This window comes from Entelurus aequoreus, linkage group LG14 (genome assembly GCF_033978785.1).
Source record: "Entelurus aequoreus isolate RoL-2023_Sb linkage group LG14, RoL_Eaeq_v1.1, whole genome shotgun sequence".
In the NCBI taxonomy this organism is placed as follows: domain Eukaryota; kingdom Metazoa; phylum Chordata; class Actinopteri; order Syngnathiformes; family Syngnathidae; genus Entelurus; species Entelurus aequoreus.
In genome coordinates, this window is record NC_084744.1 from 61173415 (window position 1) to 61193414 (window position 20000).

General features: G+C 39.8%; 1 protein-coding gene across 1 annotated transcript in view; it reads right to left on the bottom strand.

Annotated features, from left to right (window-relative positions):
• The window catches only part of ctnnd2b (catenin (cadherin-associated protein), delta 2b), a 287545-nt gene that overhangs the window by 27759 nt on the left and 239786 nt on the right, over positions 1-20000 (bottom strand). Inside the window, 3 exon segments of the mRNA XM_062070403.1 lie at positions 8719-8901; positions 10518-10635; positions 13075-13261. Of these exon segments, the coding sequence (XP_061926387.1) occupies positions 8719-8901; positions 10518-10635; positions 13075-13261 (488 nt within the window).

Genomic DNA, 20000 nt, shown 5'->3' on the forward strand with positions numbered 1-20000 from the left:
GTCTAAACATCGAAATCAGGGGTGTCAAACTCATTTTAGAGGGGGGGCCACATGAAGAAAAATGTACTCCCAAGTGTGCCGGACTGGTAAAATCACGGCACGATAACTTAAAAATAAAGACAACTTCAGATTGTTTTATTTGTTTAAAAATAGAACAAGCACATTCTGAAAATGTACAAATCATAATGTTGTTGTTGTTGTTTTTTATACACTTGCATATTGCGGTTAATAATTTATTTGTCGTTATTTATATATTTTTTAATAAATTATGTGATAATGTTTATCAGTCAACTCATTGGTGTTAATTTTCAATCAAGATAAAAAAAAAGTTTTTCAAAATCAAATTACAGTATGTTCTTTATGTAGTTTGATCATTTTCCTCGACTTATGTACTAACATCATGTGGTTTATTTTGTACATATGTAGCATAATCTACAAATATATAAATAATTGCTATTGCGACATCTAGTGGACACATTTAGAACAGCTGTTTCTTTCATTCAAAAATTTCAGGTTAATTTTTATACTTAGCAAACTCATCCCGCGGGCCGTATAAAACCTGTTCGCGGGCCTGATCCGGCCTTCGGGCCGTACGTTTGACATCCCTGATCTAAATCTTCAATCAACACTCACATTTGGTTTGTTCCATCAAATACCAGGCGGAACAAAAATAAACTGTGTTTGATATCGGTAATAATTGCTATCATGACAAAATAAGGACTAGGGCAGGGGTCGGCAACCCAAAATGTTGAAAGAGCCATATTGGAGCAAAAATACAAAAACAAATTTGTCTGGAGCTGCAACAAATTAAAAGCCATATTACATACAGATAGTGTGTCATGAGATATACATTGAATTAAGAGGACTTAAAGGAAACTAAATGAGCTCAAATATAGCTACAAATGAGGCATAATGATGCAATATGTACATACAGCTAGCCTAAATAGCATGTTAGCATCGATTAGCTTGCAGTCATGCAGTGACCAAATATGTCTGATTAGCACTCCACACAAGTCAATAACATCAACAAAACTCACCTTTGTGCATTCACGCACAACATTAAAAGTGCGGTGGACGAAATGAGACAGAAAAAGAAGTGGCATAAAACACGTCCTAGAAAGTCGGAGAATGTTACACATGTAAACAAACTATACGGTGAGTTCAAGGACCGCCAAAATTAGTAGGACAAAACGGCGCTCGCCAAATACTCGAATCAGTGAAGCATGTTTAATATAAACAGTGTGATTTATAACAATTAGGGAGGTTTGTGTCATGTTTGTCCTCCCCGGATTGCTAATAATCAAATGTAAACAATCAAATGCAGATTCTTTTTCTTATGCCTTCTGATCTCTCTCTCTCTCTCTCTCTCTCTCTCTCTCTCTCTCTCTCTCTCTCTCTCTCTCTCTCTCTCTCTCTCTCTCTATGTCCACTACTTGATGTCCATACCCCCCCCCCCCCCACCCCACCCCCCCTCCACACTCCTGATTGTAAATAATGTAAATAATTCAATGTGATTATCTTGTGTGATGACTGTATTATGATGATAGTATATATGATAGTATATATCTGTATCATGAATCAATTTAAGTGGACCCCGACTTAAACAAGTTGAAAAACTTATTCGGGTGTTACCATTTAGTGGTCAATTGTACGGAATATGTACTTCACTGTGCAACCTACTAATAAAAGTCTCAATCAATCAATCAAAAAAACAGAAACCATACTAAAACAAAAAAATAGATTTTTTTTCCCCCCCTCATCTTTTTCCATTCTTCATACATTTTTGAAAAATCTCCAGAGAGCCACTAGGGCGGCGCTAAAGAGCCGCATGCGGCTCTAGAGCCGCGGGTTGCCGACCCCCGGACTAGGGGGTAGGGATGATACTCGAAACCGGTTTTCCCGGTTGTTCGATAAGAAAAGAACCGAGTCCTCGGACTCGAATCCCTTTTTAAAAACCGCTACCCGTTATCGAGACCACTATAGTAAAGAAAAATAGTTGGTTCTATATTCGAACCCCTCGGAACGAATCCCGTCCCGACCAGAAATGCTCCGTGGGACATCACAAGAAATGACGTCACGTAGCTCAGTCATTAGGCGCAGATAGCGAAAGCAGGAAAAAAAATGGACGGGAAAAAGCGCTCCAAGGTGTAATAAAGTTCAAAACAAAAGCTATAATCCAATGAATAACTTTACTGGGAGATTTGAGCAGACTACAAACACATGACCAACACTTTTACCACCAACCGGAAACATAGCAACGCACTAGGGATGTGCGTATCGATCCTGTGGTATCGATATATCGATACTCACACGCTACTCATTTGGCATCACTTTTCTGAAAAAAGTATCGATATAAACCAAAAAACGGCGTGTGGGGGTGCAAGCATCACTTTCAGATGTTTTTGATGACTTACTTAACTTACTATGTGCTGGGACACACCTGTACCTGGCAGAGTATAGAGCTGGCCCAGTCACGTGACAGGAGACAGCCAATGAGCGTCGTCAACGTGCAACACACACACACACACACACACACACACACACACACACACACACACACACACACACACACACACACACACACACACACACACACACACACACACACACACACACACACACACACACACACACACACACACACACACACACACACACACACAGCCAGCCGACAGCGATGCAGCCATGCAGGCATATCCAGTGTTGTCCAATTGTTGACTTAAAACAGGCATTGTTTTTTGTTTTTTTTAGTAATGTTTACTGAATATTTTTGTTTAAATGATTATCCTAAATTCAAATAATTTCCACACAAAGGAATTTACTGTTAGTTGAAAATTGCTTGAGTATTTAAAACAAGATAAGAAAGAGATACAATTTGGAGATTCTTCATCTTTGCATTACAGTTTTATTTTTTTCCAAGAAAATCTTGAATATATGATTGAATGTGATTTTGCTTTTAATCTGTTACATGATTTCTTACATTTCGAAAACATTAGCCTATTTCATTAATTGCTAATTATATCACAAACTTTAAAAAATAACTGCAGCTTCTTGCAATTTGGATTGGACTGTTAATTGGAAAGCCCTAATATTTAATTATTATTATATATAATATATAGTTATTATTATATATAATATTTAATTTATTTTTCATATTTATGTTATTTATTTTAATTTTACTTTTATTATATATTGACCATAGTAAATGTGGTATAAATGGTCTGTATTTGTCTTGTGATTTGTCTTAAATAATAACAATAGTAATAATATTTTTGACTGACAAAAAAATTGCCAATAAGAAATTATTGGTATCGGTATCGATGAAAATGCAAGAAAAAGTATCGGTATCGTGTGGTATCGCCCATCCCTACAACGCACCTCCTTTACGGCAGCTGTCGCAACGTTCTTATAGCAACCGCAGCACATACATATATGACATGATCTCCCTTTTTCAACTTTTGTTTTTCTTTCCTTGTAAACGTTACAAAATCACACTGTAGATGTGTTGTCTGTCTAATTATAAATAATGCAGACGAGGCGTGTTGGCTGACTTCTTGACGTTTACTTTCACGGGTGACGACATGCAACAACACTTTTCGGGGCTACCGCGCATGCTCGTCACTCCCGTTGCATGCTGGGTAGTGTAGTTGTTATATTCCCTAGCTCAGGGGTCACCAACCTTTTTGAAAGCAAGAGCTACTTCTTGGGTAGTGATTAATGGGAAGGGCTACCAGTTTGATACACACTTAAATAAATTGCCAGAAATAGCCAATTTGCTCAATTTACCTTTAACTCTATGTTATTATTAATAATTAATGATATTTACACTTAATTGAACGGTTTAAAAGAGAAGAAAACACGAAAAAAATTACAATTACATTTTGAAACATAGTTTATCTTCAATTTCGACTCTTTACAATTCAAAATTCAACCGAAAAAAAGAAGAGAAAAACTTAAAAAAATAATTTATGGAACATCATTAGTAATTTTTCCTGATTAAGATTAATTTTAGAATTTTGATGACATGTTTTAAATAGGTTAAAATCCAATCTACACTTTGTTAGAGTATATAGCAAATTGGACCGAGCTATATTTCTAACAAAGACAAATGACTATTTTTTTCTAGATTTTCCAGAACAAAAGTTTTAAAAAAAATTCAAAAGACTTTGAAATAAGATTTAAATTTGATTCTACAGATTTTCTGGATTTGCCAGAATAACTTTTTTGAATTTTAATCATAAGTTTGAAGAAATATTTCACAAATATTGTTCGTCAGAAAAATAGAAGCTAAAATGAAGAATTAAATTAAAATCTATTTATTATTCTTTACAATAAACATTTTTTTTTACTTGAACATTGATTTAAATTGTCAGGAAAGAAAAGTAAGGAATTTAAAAGGTAAAAAGGTATATGTGTTTAAAAATCCTAAAATCATTTTTAAGGTTGTATTTTTTCTCTAAAATTGTCTTTCTGAAAGTTATAAGAAGCAAAGTAAAAAAATGAATGAATTTATTTAAACAAGTGAAGACCAGGGGCCGTACTTATCAAGCTTCTTAGAGTGCCATTTTACACTTAAGTCCTGAGAATTTGCGAAATTTAGTCCTACTCTCAAACTTAAGAATAAAAGCTTTTTATCAACGTTCTTAAGTCTAAGAATCACTCCTACTCTCCACCATATTTAAGAGACCTTCAGAGGTGTCTTAAGTGGTTAGGAGTTGCCAGCAGGGGATGGCACTGAGGCGAGAGAGACGTGCGCCAACGTTCAGGGAACGGAACAATGTTTTTTTTTTTTTGATGACGAGCAGCTGATCAAACGGTATCGTTTAGACAGAGCGGATATTATTTTTGTCACAGATTTAATACTTTTCGATTCCTTGTTGATTTCTGCATGTGTCTGCAGTGGGCTAGTATATATAGAGCCACCCACACCAGTTTCAAATTAGTTGCCTAATTAATGAATTGGAAAGAAAATGTTATGACAGTAGCGTATGTGTGTGGCCGTGAGGTGAGTGACGTCAGTGAGTGTGTGGGCGAGAGAAGAGAGGGAGCGGTAGCGTGAGTGCCGGCGGGGACTAGTTTGTTTTGTATTATTTTGTAGTTTATTGTCAAAATATACACTCCCATTGTCCACTTCAATATTTCCAAGATATTTCTTTATTCTTAGACAAGGGATTCCCTTCCGTGATTGGTCATTTCTATGGACACAGAAATGACGTCACCTAAAATTGCGTTTACGGCACATAGTAATGTCGTAATTCAGCTCTGAGTGTGACACTTAAGATTCAGTCCTACACTTCGCTGAAAATGTGAGTAAGACGCTTGATAACTAACTTTTAAGTGCAGCTTTCAGCCAAGAATTTATTTACTCTTAAGTCAACTCTTAACAGACTTCTTAGGAGTAATTCTAAGAAGCTTGATAAGTACGGCCCCAAGTCTTTAAAATATTTTCTTGGATTTTCAAATTCTATTTGAGTTTTGTCTCTCTTAGAATTAAAAATGTTGGGCAAAGCGAGACCAGCTTGCTAGTAAATAAATAAAATTTAAAAAATAGATGCAGCTCACTGGTAAGTGCTGCTATTTTAGCTATTTTTAGAACAGGCCGGCGGGCTACTCATCTGGTCCTTACGGGCTACCTGGTGCCCGCAGGCACCGCGTTGGTGACCCCTGCCCTAGCTCATAACATCTTTCCCCCTATAAAGAAATAATGTTAACTCAATAAAGTGTATTTCTTTTTTTAGCTTTAACTTTTCATTTTTTAGCATTGTAACCACATTTGCAAACAACTTTTCTCTTCATAGAATTTACTTTCAATAAAGAAATAAAGTGCAAAAATGTCAAAGCATCATAACAAACAGTTATGTTCCAATAGCAGCAGAAGTGCACTTTTTGGAGAGCTGTATTATTTCCAGTTTTGTGCCCAAGGGACTGATTTTATTTAACACTAGTATTATTTATACACCTATAGTGATCACAGAGACAGCTTGTTTTTGTGTTACCTTATATATTTGTTTTTCTGAAAAATCCCACTTAATATATTTTGGGTAACAACAGTCAATATTTTTTTTAATTTTTTTTTTTAGGGGGGCAACAGTCAATATTTATTTATTTTTTAGATTAAATTGTTTTCTTATATAATAAAAGTGAGCTTTTGTTAAACCAAATATTGTGTGTTTTTTTTCCATATACAACAACCTATCTGGACTCCATAAGAGAATCGATAAGGAATCGGTTCGATAAGAGGATTCGATAATAGACTCGAACTCGATAATTTCTTATCAAACATCATCCCTACTAGGGGGTAAAAGTATATTAAATGTAAATCATTTTAATTCAAATGTGACCTTCCTCAGCTATCAAGGCAGAAAGGAAATGTCAACACAAGCATGGAAAACAAACTATGTCAATAAAATAGTCAAATCACATTAACACTTAAAAATAAGGAATATGTAAGAAATGCTTCATAAAGTGTAAAAAAAAAAAGTGTGAAAATGTAAACATAGAGAAACCTAAGAAGAACTATCTAATGCAGGTTTAGTGCTAGCAAATAACGGCTGTGTAACATTAATTTGCCCTCTTATTCTCATTTAACTATGGAAATGAATTTTTGTTATGCAGTAATTACTGTAAAAAAAATGTATATAGATAATTATTGACATTTTTTATGACCTAGGGAAATTAGGAGCAGGAGAATAATATATTTTATCGTAAATGTAACATTCCTGTGATTATGATCCCTCAACTATCAGGACAGAAAGGAAATGTCAACACAAGCATGGAAAACAATGTAAACAAAATAGTCAAATCACATTCAACACTTAACAATAAGCTCATAAAAATAAGGAATATGTAATAAATGCTTCATAAAGTGTAAGAAAATAGTGTGAAAATGTAAACATAGAGAAACCTGAGAAGAACTATCTAATGCAGGTTTAGTGCTAGCAAATAACGGCTGTGTAACATTCATTTGCCATGTTATTCTTATTTACCTATAGAATGGAATTTTTGTAAGTATGATTATATAGATAATTATTGACATTTTTTATGACCTAGGGAAATTAGGAGCAGGAGAATTATACATTTTATCGTAAATGTAACATTCTTGTGATTATAATCCCTCAGCTATCAAGGCAGAAAGGAAATGTCAACACCGTTCAGCCCAGAGTCAAATCACTTGGTATGTGACACTTGCTAGCTGGTAGCATGCAAACGATAGCATGCTAGCATGCTAACTTAGGCTTGCTAACTTTTTCATCTAATTTTACACTTTTTTTTTTCTATTTCCGCAGCCATACACCTTAGAGCAGGGGTCACCAACGCGGTGCCCGCGGGCACCAGGTAGCCCGTAAGGACCAGATGAGTAGCCCGCTGGCCTGTTCTAAAAATAGCTCAAATAGCAGCACTTACCAGTGAGCTGCCTCTATTTTTTAAATTTTATTTATTTACTAGCAAGCTGGTCTCGCTTTGCCCGACATTTTTAATTCTAAGAGAGACAAAACTCAAATAGAATTTCAAAATCCAAGAAAATATTTTAAAGACTTGGTCTTCACTTGTTTAAATAAATTCATAATTTTTTTTACTTTGCTTCTTATAACTTTCAGAAAGACAATTTTAGAGAAAAAATACAACCTTAAAAATGATTTTAGGATTTTTACACACATATACCTTTTTACCTTTTAAATTCCTTCCTCTTCTTTCCTGACAATTTAAATCAATGTTCAAGTAAATGTATTTTTTTTAATTGTAAAGAATAATAAATACATTTTAATTTAATTCTTCATTTTAGCTTCTGTTTTTTCGACGAAGAATATTTGTGAAATATTTCTTCAAACTTGTTATGATTAAAATAAAAAAAAAAATATTCTGGCAAATCTAGAAAATCTGTAGAATCAAATTTAAATCTTATTTCAAAGTCTTTTGAATTTCTTTTAAAATTTTTGTTCTGGAAAATCTAGAAGAAATAATGATTTGTCTTTGTTAGAAATATAGCTTGGTCCAATTTGTTATATATTCTAAAAAAAAATGTAGATTGGATTTTAACCTATTTAAAACATGTCATCAAAATTCTAAAATTAATCTTAATCAGGAAAAATTACTAATGATGTTCCATAAATTCTTTTTTAAATTTTTTTTCAAAAAGATTCGAATTAGCTAGTTTTTCTCTTCTTTTTTTCGGTTGAATTTTGAATTTTAAAGAGTCGAAATTGAAGATAAACTATGTTTCAAAATGTAATTGTCATTTTTTTGGTGTTTTCTCCTCTTTTATAACCGTTCAATTAAGTGTAAATATCATTAATTATTAATAATAACATAGAGTTAAAGGTCAATTGAGCAAATTGGCTATTTCTGGCAATTTATTGAAGTGTGTATCAAACTGGTAGCCCTTCGCATTAATCACTACCCAAGAAGTAGCTCTTGCTTTCAAAAAGGTTGGTGACCCCTGCCCTAGGGTCATACAACTTTGTATGACTGTTATCACGCTATCGTTAGCACACATGCTATGTGTTAGCATTTTTATGTAAACATGCTACTTGTGGCTCATTTTTTTCCCCCGTTACACCTAAAACTCACGGGTTCAGACCCTCGGCACCATCTAATAAAGACGCATTATTTATTGGTATCGATTACGTGCATACCACGATATGTATCGATGTGGTTTCATCGCCCAGATTACGCCACACCTTCAAATAACCTCATTTTCGCGCCATTTCCGTCACTCACCTGGTCGTGTCCCTTCTTCTTCTTCTTCTTCTTGCCCCAGCACCCGGAACTCTCCGCGTCCTTCCCGCCCGTGTCGCACAAGAGGCCGTCCAGCTCCTCGGAGCCGCCCTGCTGGTTGTGGGAGGTCTCTGCGGCCAGGCGGTAGGACAAGTTCCTCAGGATGCACACGCAGTTCTCCACCGTCTGGAGGCAGGAAGGAGGTGTCACTCAGGAGGACGACCAGCGGTGGTCTCCTGGTTGTTGCTACTCCCACGTAGTAGTAGTGTGTACTTGTTGTGTGTTGTTTGCTGTGTGATGTTGCCTCCTTCTATTTGACATCAAGTTCATTTTACTGTGGTTGTGTGTTGTTTGCTGTGTGATGTTGCCTCCTTCTATTTGACATCAAGTTCATTTTACTGTGGTTGTGTGTTGTTTGCTGTGTGATGTTGCCTCCTTCTATTTGACATCAAGTTCATTTTACTGTGGTTGTGAGTTGTTTGCTGTGTGATGTTGCCTCCTTCTATTTGATATCAAGTTCATTTTACTGTGGTTGTGTGTTGTTTGCTGTGTGATGTTGCCTCCTTCTATTTTATATCAAGTTCATTTTACTGTGGTTGTGAGTTGTTTGCTGTGTGATGTTGCCTCCTTCTATTTGATATCAAGTTCATTTTACTGTGGTTGTGTGTTGTTTGCTGTGTGATGTTGCCTCCTTCTATTTGACATCAAGTTCATTTTACTGTGGTTGTGTGTTGTTTGCTGTGTGATGTTGCCTCCTTCTATTTGATATCAAGTTCATTTTACTGTGGTTGTGCATTGTTTGCTGTGTGATGTTGCCTCCTCCTATTTGACGTCAAGTTCATTTTACTGTGGTTGTGTGTTGTTTGCTGTGTGATGTTGCCTCCTTCTATTTTATATCAAGTTCATTTTACTGTGGTTGTGAATTGTTTGCTGTGTGATGTTGCCTCCTTCTATTTGATATCCAGTTCATTTTACTGTGGTTGTGTGTTGTTTGCTGTGTGATGTTGCCTCCTTCTATTTGACATCAAGTTCATTTTACTGTGGTTGTGCATTGTTTGCTGTGTGATGTTGCCTCCTCCTATTTGACGTCAAGTTCATTTTACTGTGGTTGTGTGTTGTTTGCTGTGTGATGTTGCCTCCTTCTATTTTATATCAAGTTCATTTTACTGTGGTTGTGAGTTGTTTGCTGTGTGATGTTGCCTCCTTCTATTTGATATCAAGTTCATTTTACTGTGGTTGTGTGTTGTTTGCTGTGTGATGTTGCCTCCTTCTATTTGACATCAAGTTCATTTTACTGTGGTTGTGTGTTGTTTGCTGTGTGATGTTGCCTCCTTCTATTTGATATCAAGTTCATTTTACTTTGGTTGTGCATTGTTTGCTGTGTGATGTTGCCTCCTCCTATTTGACGTCAAGTTCATTTTACTGTGGTTGTGTGTTGTTTGCTGTGTGATGTTGCCTCCTTTTATTTGATATCAAGTTCATTTTACTGTGGTTGTGAGTTGTTTGCTGTGTGATGTTGCCTCCTTCTATTTGATATCAAGTTCATTTTACTGTGGTTGTGTATTGTTTGCTGTGTGATGTTGCCTCCTCCTATTTGATGTCAAGTTCATTTTACTGTGGTTGTGTGTTGTTTGCTGTGTGATGTTGCCTCCTTCTATTTGATGTCAAGTTCATATGCTAACATGCTAACAGGGATTGTTGATTTCCATTGCCTTGGTGTGTTTGTTGGTATTCAGAATGTGTGTGTGTGTGTGTGTGTGTGTGTGTGTGTGTGTGTGTGTGTGTGTGTGTGTGTGCACTACCTTGCTGTCAATCTCACTGCTTCCCAGGGCGGTCTGGATGACGTAGAGAAAAGCGTCTGTCAGACCCTCACACTCTCGCATTCTCCTGCGGGCCTCCTCCCCTGCAGAACTCACATTGCTAACACACACACACACACACACACACACACACACACACACACACACACACACACACACACACACACACACACACACACACACACACACACACACACACACACACACACACACACACACACACACACACACACACACAAGCACACACACTTTGTTAGTGAACACACAAAAACAAAGATGTCCGACGTGTGTTTTGTCTTCAAACACTATTCAATTGACAAACATCACAGGCCAAATTTAAGGCGAAAGCCTAGAAATAATCATAAATAAATAATAATAAATGTACTGATAAAGTACTTCATCTTTCCTGACTGGCAGTATTTGTACTTCTCATTTTGACATTAAAAAAAATACATGCAACGGCGTATCTTTTAACCTTCCTTATCATCTAATAATGCAACTAGATATTATATTATCAAGCATTTTTTTGATAAAAAAAATAAATAAAAAAATTATATATATATATATATATATATATGTACACTGTAAAAATGCCAGTTTTTTACCGTAAAAAAATACTTTTGTACCGTTTTTCCATGTACTTTAATAGTGTTTCTTAACCATAGGGCCGCGAGTTCCTCTTTGAGGGCCAGTTGTAATACACTTTCCCACCACTTGTGGCAGTAATGACAACATCACACAAGCACTCAGGTGTAATACACTTTTACACCACTTGTGGCAGTAATGACAACATCACACAAGTACTCAGGTGTAATACACTTTTACACCACTTGTGGCAGTAATGACAACATCACACAAGTACTCAGGTGTAATACACTTTTACACCACTTGTGGCAGTAATGACAACATCACACAAGTACTCAGGTGTAATACACTTTTACACCACTTGTGGCAGTAATGACAACATCACACAAGTACTCAGGTGTAATACACTTTTACACCACTTGTGGCAGTAATGACAACATCACACAAGTACTCGGGTGTAATACACTTTCAGGGTCGGGACACAGTTGTCTAGACTAATGACTAACTGTTCCCCTTGAGCATAGGCACCATACCACCGACTGGTCAGGGTCCGAACAGAGTTGTGCAGACTAATGACTAACTGTTCCCCTTGAGCATTGGCACCGTACCACCAACTGATCAGAGTCGGGACACAGTTGTGCAGACTAATGACTAACTGTTCCCCTTGAGCATAGGCACCGTACCACCGACAGCTCAGCGTTGGGGACACAGTTGTCCAGACTAATGATTCACTGTTCCCCTTGAGCATAGGCACCGTACCACCGACTGATCAGGGTCGGGACACAGTTGTGCAGACTAATGACTAACTGTTCCCCTTGAGCATTGGCACCGTACCACCAACTGATCAGGGTCGGGACACAGTTGTGCAGACTAATGACTAACTGTTCCCCTTGAGCATTGGCACCGTACCACCAACTGATCAGGGTCGGGACACAGTTGTGCAGACTAATGACTAACTGTTCCCCTTGAGCATTGGCACCGTACCACCGACTGATCAGGGTCGGGACACAGTTGTGCAGACTAACGACTAACTATTCCCCTTGAGCATAGGCACCGTACCAACAACTGATCAGGGTCGGGACACAGTTGTCCAGACTAATGACTAACTGTTCCCCTTGAGCATAGGCACCGTACCACCAACTGATCAGGGTCCGAACAGAGTTGTGCAGACTAATGACTAACTGCTCCCCTTGAGCATAAGCACCGTAACACCAACTGATCAGGGTCCGGACAGAGTTGTGCAGACTAATGACTTAACAGTTCCCCTTGAGCATAGGCACCGTACCACCGACTGATCAGGGTCGGGACACAGTTGTGCAGACTAATGACTTAACAGTTCCCCTTGAGCATAGGCACCGTACCACCGACTGATCAGGGTCGGGACACAGTTGTGCAGACTAATGACTAACTGTTCCCCTTGAGCATTGGCACCGTACCACCAACTGATCAGGGTCGGGACACAGTTGTGCAGACTAATGACTTAACAGTTCCCCTTGAGCACAGGCACCGTACCACCGACTGATCAGGGTCGGGACACAGTTGTGCAGACTAACGACTAACTATTCCCCTTGAGCATAGGCACCGTACCAACAACTGATCAGGGTCGGGACACAGTTGTCCAGACTAATGACTAACTGTTCCCCTTGAGCATAGGCACCGTACCACCAACTGATCAGGGTCCGAACAGAGTTGTGCAGACTAATGACTAACTGCTCCCCTTGAGCATAAGCACCGTAACACCAACTGATCAGGGTCCGGACAGAGTTGTGCAGACTAATGACTAACTGTTCCCCTTGAGTATAGGCACCGTACCACCAACTGATCAGGGTCGGGACACAGTTCTGCAGACACCCCCAAACTCTGACATGCCAATAACTGTAGAAGAGGACATTTCCCAGGGACCTATAAAGTACTTAGTTACAGTAGAACAGGACATGGAGGTAGAGACACTGACCGGAGGCAGCCGGTGGCATTGCGGAGGACCTGGGAGGAGTGGAGATGTAATTTGCGGTCCTCTTGTGTGTGGGGGGAAGTGTCCCACCCCGAGTGGGGGATGATCACAGCATTAGTCAGAACCGCCAGGGCATCCTGGATGATAGGCATCTTCAGGGCGTCACACGATGAGAGGTTCCATAAAACACCTGCGGAAGAAGAGAGAAAAGTAGGCTTAAGGCAACGGGGCTGAAAACTCAATTTATCTGTGGGCCGCGGGCGGGAGAGTTGGGGTGTGGCTGGGCTGGACAAAGTATTGACTCATGCATCTTTGTCTTCTGAATGATGATCCTAAGCTATGATAGGTCATTAGAAATGTTACTTTTATAAACATTTTTACATGTTGCCACTGCTGAGTTACCCTAAGGATGATCAGAGACACTTCTGCTTGCTTACGTCCAAGAAGACCGAGGTATCGGACACCTCGGTCTCCTTGGATGTATCCTCGCTTATCCATGCGGACTGGACACTGAATGTTCTTTGTGTTCTTTGATGTTTCCCTCTTACACAAAAGCTTATGTTTAAGGAGAGGGCCACAAAATATGGGCCTGCAGTCCACTACTATGGGCCTGCGGTCTGCACAATATAGGCCTGGTGAATGCAAAATATGGGCCTGCATGCTGGAAAATATGGGCCTGCGTTATGCACAATATGGGCCTGCAGAATGCAAATTATGAGCATGCGGTATGCAAATTATGGGCCTGCATGCTGGAGAATATAGGCCTGCGGAGTGCAAATTGTGGGCATGCGGTATGTAAAATATGGGCCTGCATGCTGGAATATATGGGACTGCGATATGCAAAATATGGGCCCGCAGAATGCAAAAATGGGCCTGTGGTATGCAAAATATGTGCCTGCTGAGTGCAAAATACAGGCCTGCCTGCTGGAGAATGTGGGCCTGTGGTCTGCAAAATATGGGCCTGCTGAATGCAAAATATGAGCCTGTATGCTGGAAAATAAGGGCCTGCGTTATGCACAATATGGGCCTGCAGAATGCAAAATATGGGCATGCGGTATGCAAATTATGGGCCTGCATTCTGGAGAATGTAGGTCTACGGATTGCGAATTATGAGCATGCGGTATGCAAAACATGGGCCTGCATGCTGGAATACATGGGCCTGCGATATGCAAAATATGGGCCCGCAGAATGCAAAAATGGGCCCGCGGTCTGCACAATATGTGCCTGCTGAATGCAAAATACAGGCCGGCCTGCTGGAGAATGTGGGCCTGCGGGCTGCAAAATATGGACCTGCGTTATCCACAATATGGGCCTGCAGAATGCAAAATATGGGCATGCGGAAGGCAAATTATGGGACTGCATGCTGGATAATATAGGCCTGCGGAGTGCGAATTATGGACATGCGGTATGTAAAATATGGGCCTGCATGCTGGAATATACGGGCTTGCAGAATGCAAAAATGGGCCTGTGGTATGCAAAATATGTGCCTGCTGAGTGCAAAATATAGGCCTGCCTGCTGGAGAATGTGGGCCTGTGGTCTGCAAAATATGGGCCTGCTGAATGCAAAATATGAGCCTGTATGCTGGAAAATAAGGGCCTGCGTTATGCACAATATGGGCCTGCAGAATGCAAATTATGGGCATGCGGTATGCAAATTATGGGCCTGCATTCTGGAGAATGTAGGTCTACGGATTGCGAATTATGAGCATGTGGTATGCAAAACATGGGCCTGCATGCTGGAATACATGGGCCTGCGATATGCAAAATATGGGCCCGCAGAATGCAAAAATGGGCCCGCGGTCTGCACAATATGTGCCTGCTGGATGCAAAATACAGGCCGGCCTGCTGGAGAATGTGGGCCTGCGGGCTGCAAAATATGGACCTGCGTTATGCACAATATGGGCCTGCAGAATGCAAATTATGGGCATGCGGTATGTAAAATATGGGCCTGCATGCTGGAGAATATAGGCCTGCGGAGTGCGAATTATGGACATGCGGTATGTAAAATATGGGCCTGCATGCTGGAATATATGGGCCTGCAGAATGCAAAAATGGTACTGCAGTATGCAAAATATGTGCCTGCTGAGTGCAAACTAAATGTGGGCTTGCGGTCTGCAAAATATGGGCCTGCTGAATGCAAAATATGGGCCTGTATGCTGGAAAATATGGGCCCGCGTTATGCACAATATGGGCCTGCAGAATGCAAATTATGGGCATGCGGTATGCAAATTATGGGCCTGCATGCTGGCGAATATAGGCCTGCGGAGTGCGAAATATGGGCATGCGGTATGCAAAGTATGGGCCTGCATGCTGGATTATATATGGGCCTGCGATATGCAAAATATGGGCCAGCAGAATGCAAAAATTGGCCTGCAGTATGCACAATATGTGCCTGCTGGGTGCAAAATACAGGCTTGCATGCTGGAAAACATGGGCCTGTGGTATGCAACGCATGGGCCTGCAGAATGCAAAATATGGGCTTGCATGCTGGAAAACATGGGCCTGTGCATGCTGGAAAACATGGGCCTGTGGTACGCAACATATGGACCTGCAGAATGCAAAGTATGGGCCTGTTATATGCAAAATATGGGCCTGCAGTATGCAGAATATGCGCTTGCGGACTGCAAAATAATTGCTTGCGGTTTCCCAAATGACCCAAGGGCCGCAAGTGTGAGAACAATGGTTTCTATAAACAATTTTTGATGAATCAACTCTGATTAAAAAATAAATAAAAATCTGCAAATGCTATCAAAAAAGATCAGCGTTTGTTTTGTGTGGGCCGGGTGTTGTTGATCCAAGGTTATGCAGATGTATCATCTCATTAACATGCGCATACATTTGGACACAGCAGCTGTGACTGATAAGACCAAAAGTATCTTTAAGTTCATGAATGATGTCATCAGAAAGTGTCCCTCCTTGTCCTTGGGTCAACACTTTCTGACTAGCACGCAAATAATCAAATCAGCCGCAGTTGACCTTGGCTTTGTTGTCCTTATGGGCATAATTGTGATTGTGTCTAAGTTCCTGCTCACATCGGACTCTGGCCGGCTGGGATTGCAAAAGGCTGAGATCAATGCAGGAGTGAGAAGAGAGTGGTTAAAAGGACAACAGAAGAGAGTGGTTAAAAGGACAACAGAAGAGAGTAGTTAAAAGGACAACAGAAGAGAGTGGTTAAAAGGACAAAAGAAGAGAGTGGTTAAAAGGACAACAGAAGAGAGTAGTTAAAAGGACAACAGAAGAGAGTGGTTAAAAGGACAACAGAAGAGAGTGGTTAAAAGGACAACAGAAGAGAGTGGTTAAAAGGACAACAGAAGAGAGTGGTTCAAAGGACAAAAGAAGAGAGTGGTTAAAAGGACAACAGAAGAGAGTGGTTAAAAGGACAACAGAAGAGAGTGGTTAAAAGGACAACAGAAGAGAGTGGTTAAAAGGACAAAAGAAGAGAGTGGTTAAAAGGACAACAGAAGAGAGTGGTTAAAAGGACAACAGAAGAGAGTGGTTAAAAGGACAACAGAAGAGAGTAGTTAAAAGGACAACAGAAGAGAGTGGTTAAAAGGACAACAGAAGAGAGTGGTTAAAAGGACAACAGAAGAGAGTAGTTAAAAGGACAACAGAAGAGAGTGGTTAAAAGGACAACAGAAGAGAGTGGTTAAAAGGACAACAGAAGAGAGTGGTTAAAAGGACAAAAGAAGAGAGTGGTTAAAAGGACAACAGAAGAGAGTGGTTAAAAGGACAACAGAAGAGAGTGGTTAAAAGGACAAAAGAAGAGAGTGGTTAAAAGGACAAAAGAAGAGAGTGGTTAAAAGGACAACAGAAGAGAGTGGTTAAAAGGACAAAAGAAGAGAGTGGTTAAAAGGACAACAGAAGAGAGTGGTTAAAATGGACAAAAGAAGAGAGTGGTTAAAAGGACAACAGAAGAGAGTGGTTAAAAGGACAAAAGAAGAGAGTGGTTAAAAGGACAACAGAAGAGAGTTGTTAAAAGGACAAAAGAAGAGAGTGGTTAAAAGGACAACAGAAGAGAGTGGTTAAAAGGACAACAGAAGAGAGTGGTTAAAAGGACAACAGAAGAGAGTGGTTAAAAGGACAAAAGAAGAGTGTGGTTAAAAGGACAACAGAAGAGAGTGGTTAAAAGGACAAAAGAAGAGAGTGGTTAAAAGGACAACAGAAGAGAGTGGTTAAAAGGACAAAAGAAGAGAGTGGTTAAAAGGACAAAAGAAGAGAGTGGTTAAAAGGACAACAGTAATTAGCGGAGAGTCTCGCATCTTTTCTCATCCTCGCCTCGTCTCTCTGAAGGAGCAAAACAGTTTTTGGATGTAAATACAAAGTCTGAATAGATTTGTTAGTCTTCAAGAGCAAGGGTCTCTAAATAGACATCAATATATTTACTTGTATTTGTTGTGTTTTCTGCATCCACACTAAAGTTGTCTTTAGATCATAAACATGGCTTGGAAATATGGAAATGGATCCAAAAATTGTGTTCAACCCTTTGCTTAGTACCTAAACACCATAGTACCTAACCACCATAGTACCTAACCACCATAGTACCTAACCATCATAGCACCTAACTACCATAGTACCTAACCACCATAGTACCTAACTACCATAGTACCTAACCATCATAGTGCCTAACCACCATAGGACCTAACCATCATAGCACCTAAACACCATAGTACCTAACCATCATAGCACCTAACTACCATAGTACCTAACCACCATAGTATCTAACTACCATAGTACCTAACCATCATAGTGCCTAACCACCATAGGACCTAACCATCATAGCACCTAAACACCATAGTACCTAACCATCATAGCACCTAACTACCATAGTACCTAACCACCATAGTATCTAACTACCATAGTACCTAACCATCATAGTGCCTAACCACCATAGGACCTAACCATCATAGCACCTAAACACCATAGTACCTAACCATCATAGCACCTAACTACCATAGTACCTAACCACCATAGTACCTAACCACCATAGTACCTAACCATCATAGTACCTAACCATCATAGCACCTAACTACCAGAGTACCTAACCATCATAGCACCTAACTACCACAGTACCTAACCACCATAGTACCTAACCATCATAGCACCTAACCACCATAGTACCTAACCACCATAGTACCTAACCATCATAGTACCTAACTATCATAGTACCTAACCACCATAGTACCTAACCACCATAGTACCTAACCATCATAGTACCTAACCACCATAGTACCTAACCATCATAGTACCTAACTATCATAGTACCTAACCACCATAGTACCTAGCCACCATAGTACCTAACCATCATAGTACCTAGCCACCATAGTACCTAACCACCATAGTACCTAACCACCATAGTACCTTACCATCATAGCACCTAACTACCATAGTACCTAACCATCATAGCACCTAACCACCATAGTACCTAACCATCATAGTACCTAACCACCATAGTACCTAACCATCATAGTACCAAACATCATAGCACCTAACCATCATAGCACCTAACCACCATAGTACCTAACCACCATAGTACCTAACCATCATAGTACCTAACCACCATAGTACCTAACCACCATAGTACCTAACCACCATAGTACCTAACCATCATAGTACCTAGCCACCATAGTACCTAACCACCATAGTACCTAACCACCATAGTACCTTACCATCATAGCACCTAACTACCATAGTACCTAACCATCATAGCACCTAACCACCATAGTACCTAACCATCATAGTACCTAACCACCATAGTACCTTACCATCATAGCACCTAACTACCATAGTACCTAACCATCATAGCACCTAACCACCATAGTACCTAACCACCATAGTATCTAACTACCATAGTACCTAACCATCATAGTGCCTAACCACCATAGGACCTAACCATCATAGCACCTAAACACCATAGTACCTAACCATCATAGCACCTAACTACCATAGTACCTAACCACCATAGTATCTAACTACCATAGTACCTAACCATCATAGTGCCTAACCACCATAGGACCTAACCATCATAGCACCTAAACACCATAGTACCTAACCATCATAGCACCTAACTACCATAGTACCTAACCACCATAGTACCTAACCACCATAGTACCTAACCATCATAGTACCTAACCATCATAGCACCTAACTACCAGAGTACCTAACCATCATAGCACCTAACTACCACAGTACCTAACCACCATAGTACCTAACCATCATAGCACCTAACCACCATAGTACCTAACCACCATAGTACCTAACCATCATAGTACCTAACTATCATAGTACCTAACCACCATAGTACCTAACCACCATAGTACCTAACCATCATAGTACCTAACCACCATAGTACCTAACCATCATAGTACCTAACTATCATAGTACCTAACCACCATAGTACCTAGCCACCATAGTACCTAACCATCATAGTACCTAGCCACCATAGTACCTAACCACCATAGTACCTAACCACCATAGTACCTTACCATCATAGCACCTAACTACCATAGTACCTAACCATCATAGCACCTAACCACCATAGTACCTAACCATCATAGTACCTAACCACCATAGTACCTAACCATCATAGTACCAAACATCATAGCACCTAACCATCATAGCACCTAACCACCATAGTACCTAACCACCATAGTACCTAACCACCATAGTACCTAACCACCATAGTACCTAACCATCATAGTACCTAGCCACCATAGTACCTAACCACCATAGTACCTAACCACCATAGTACCTTACCATCATAGCACCTAACTACCATAGTACCTAACCATCATAGCACCTAACCACCATAGTACCTAACCATCATAGTACCTAACCACCATAGTACCTAACCATCATAGTACCAAACATCATAGCACCTAACCATCATAGCACCTAACCACCATAGTACCTAACCATCATAGTACCTAACC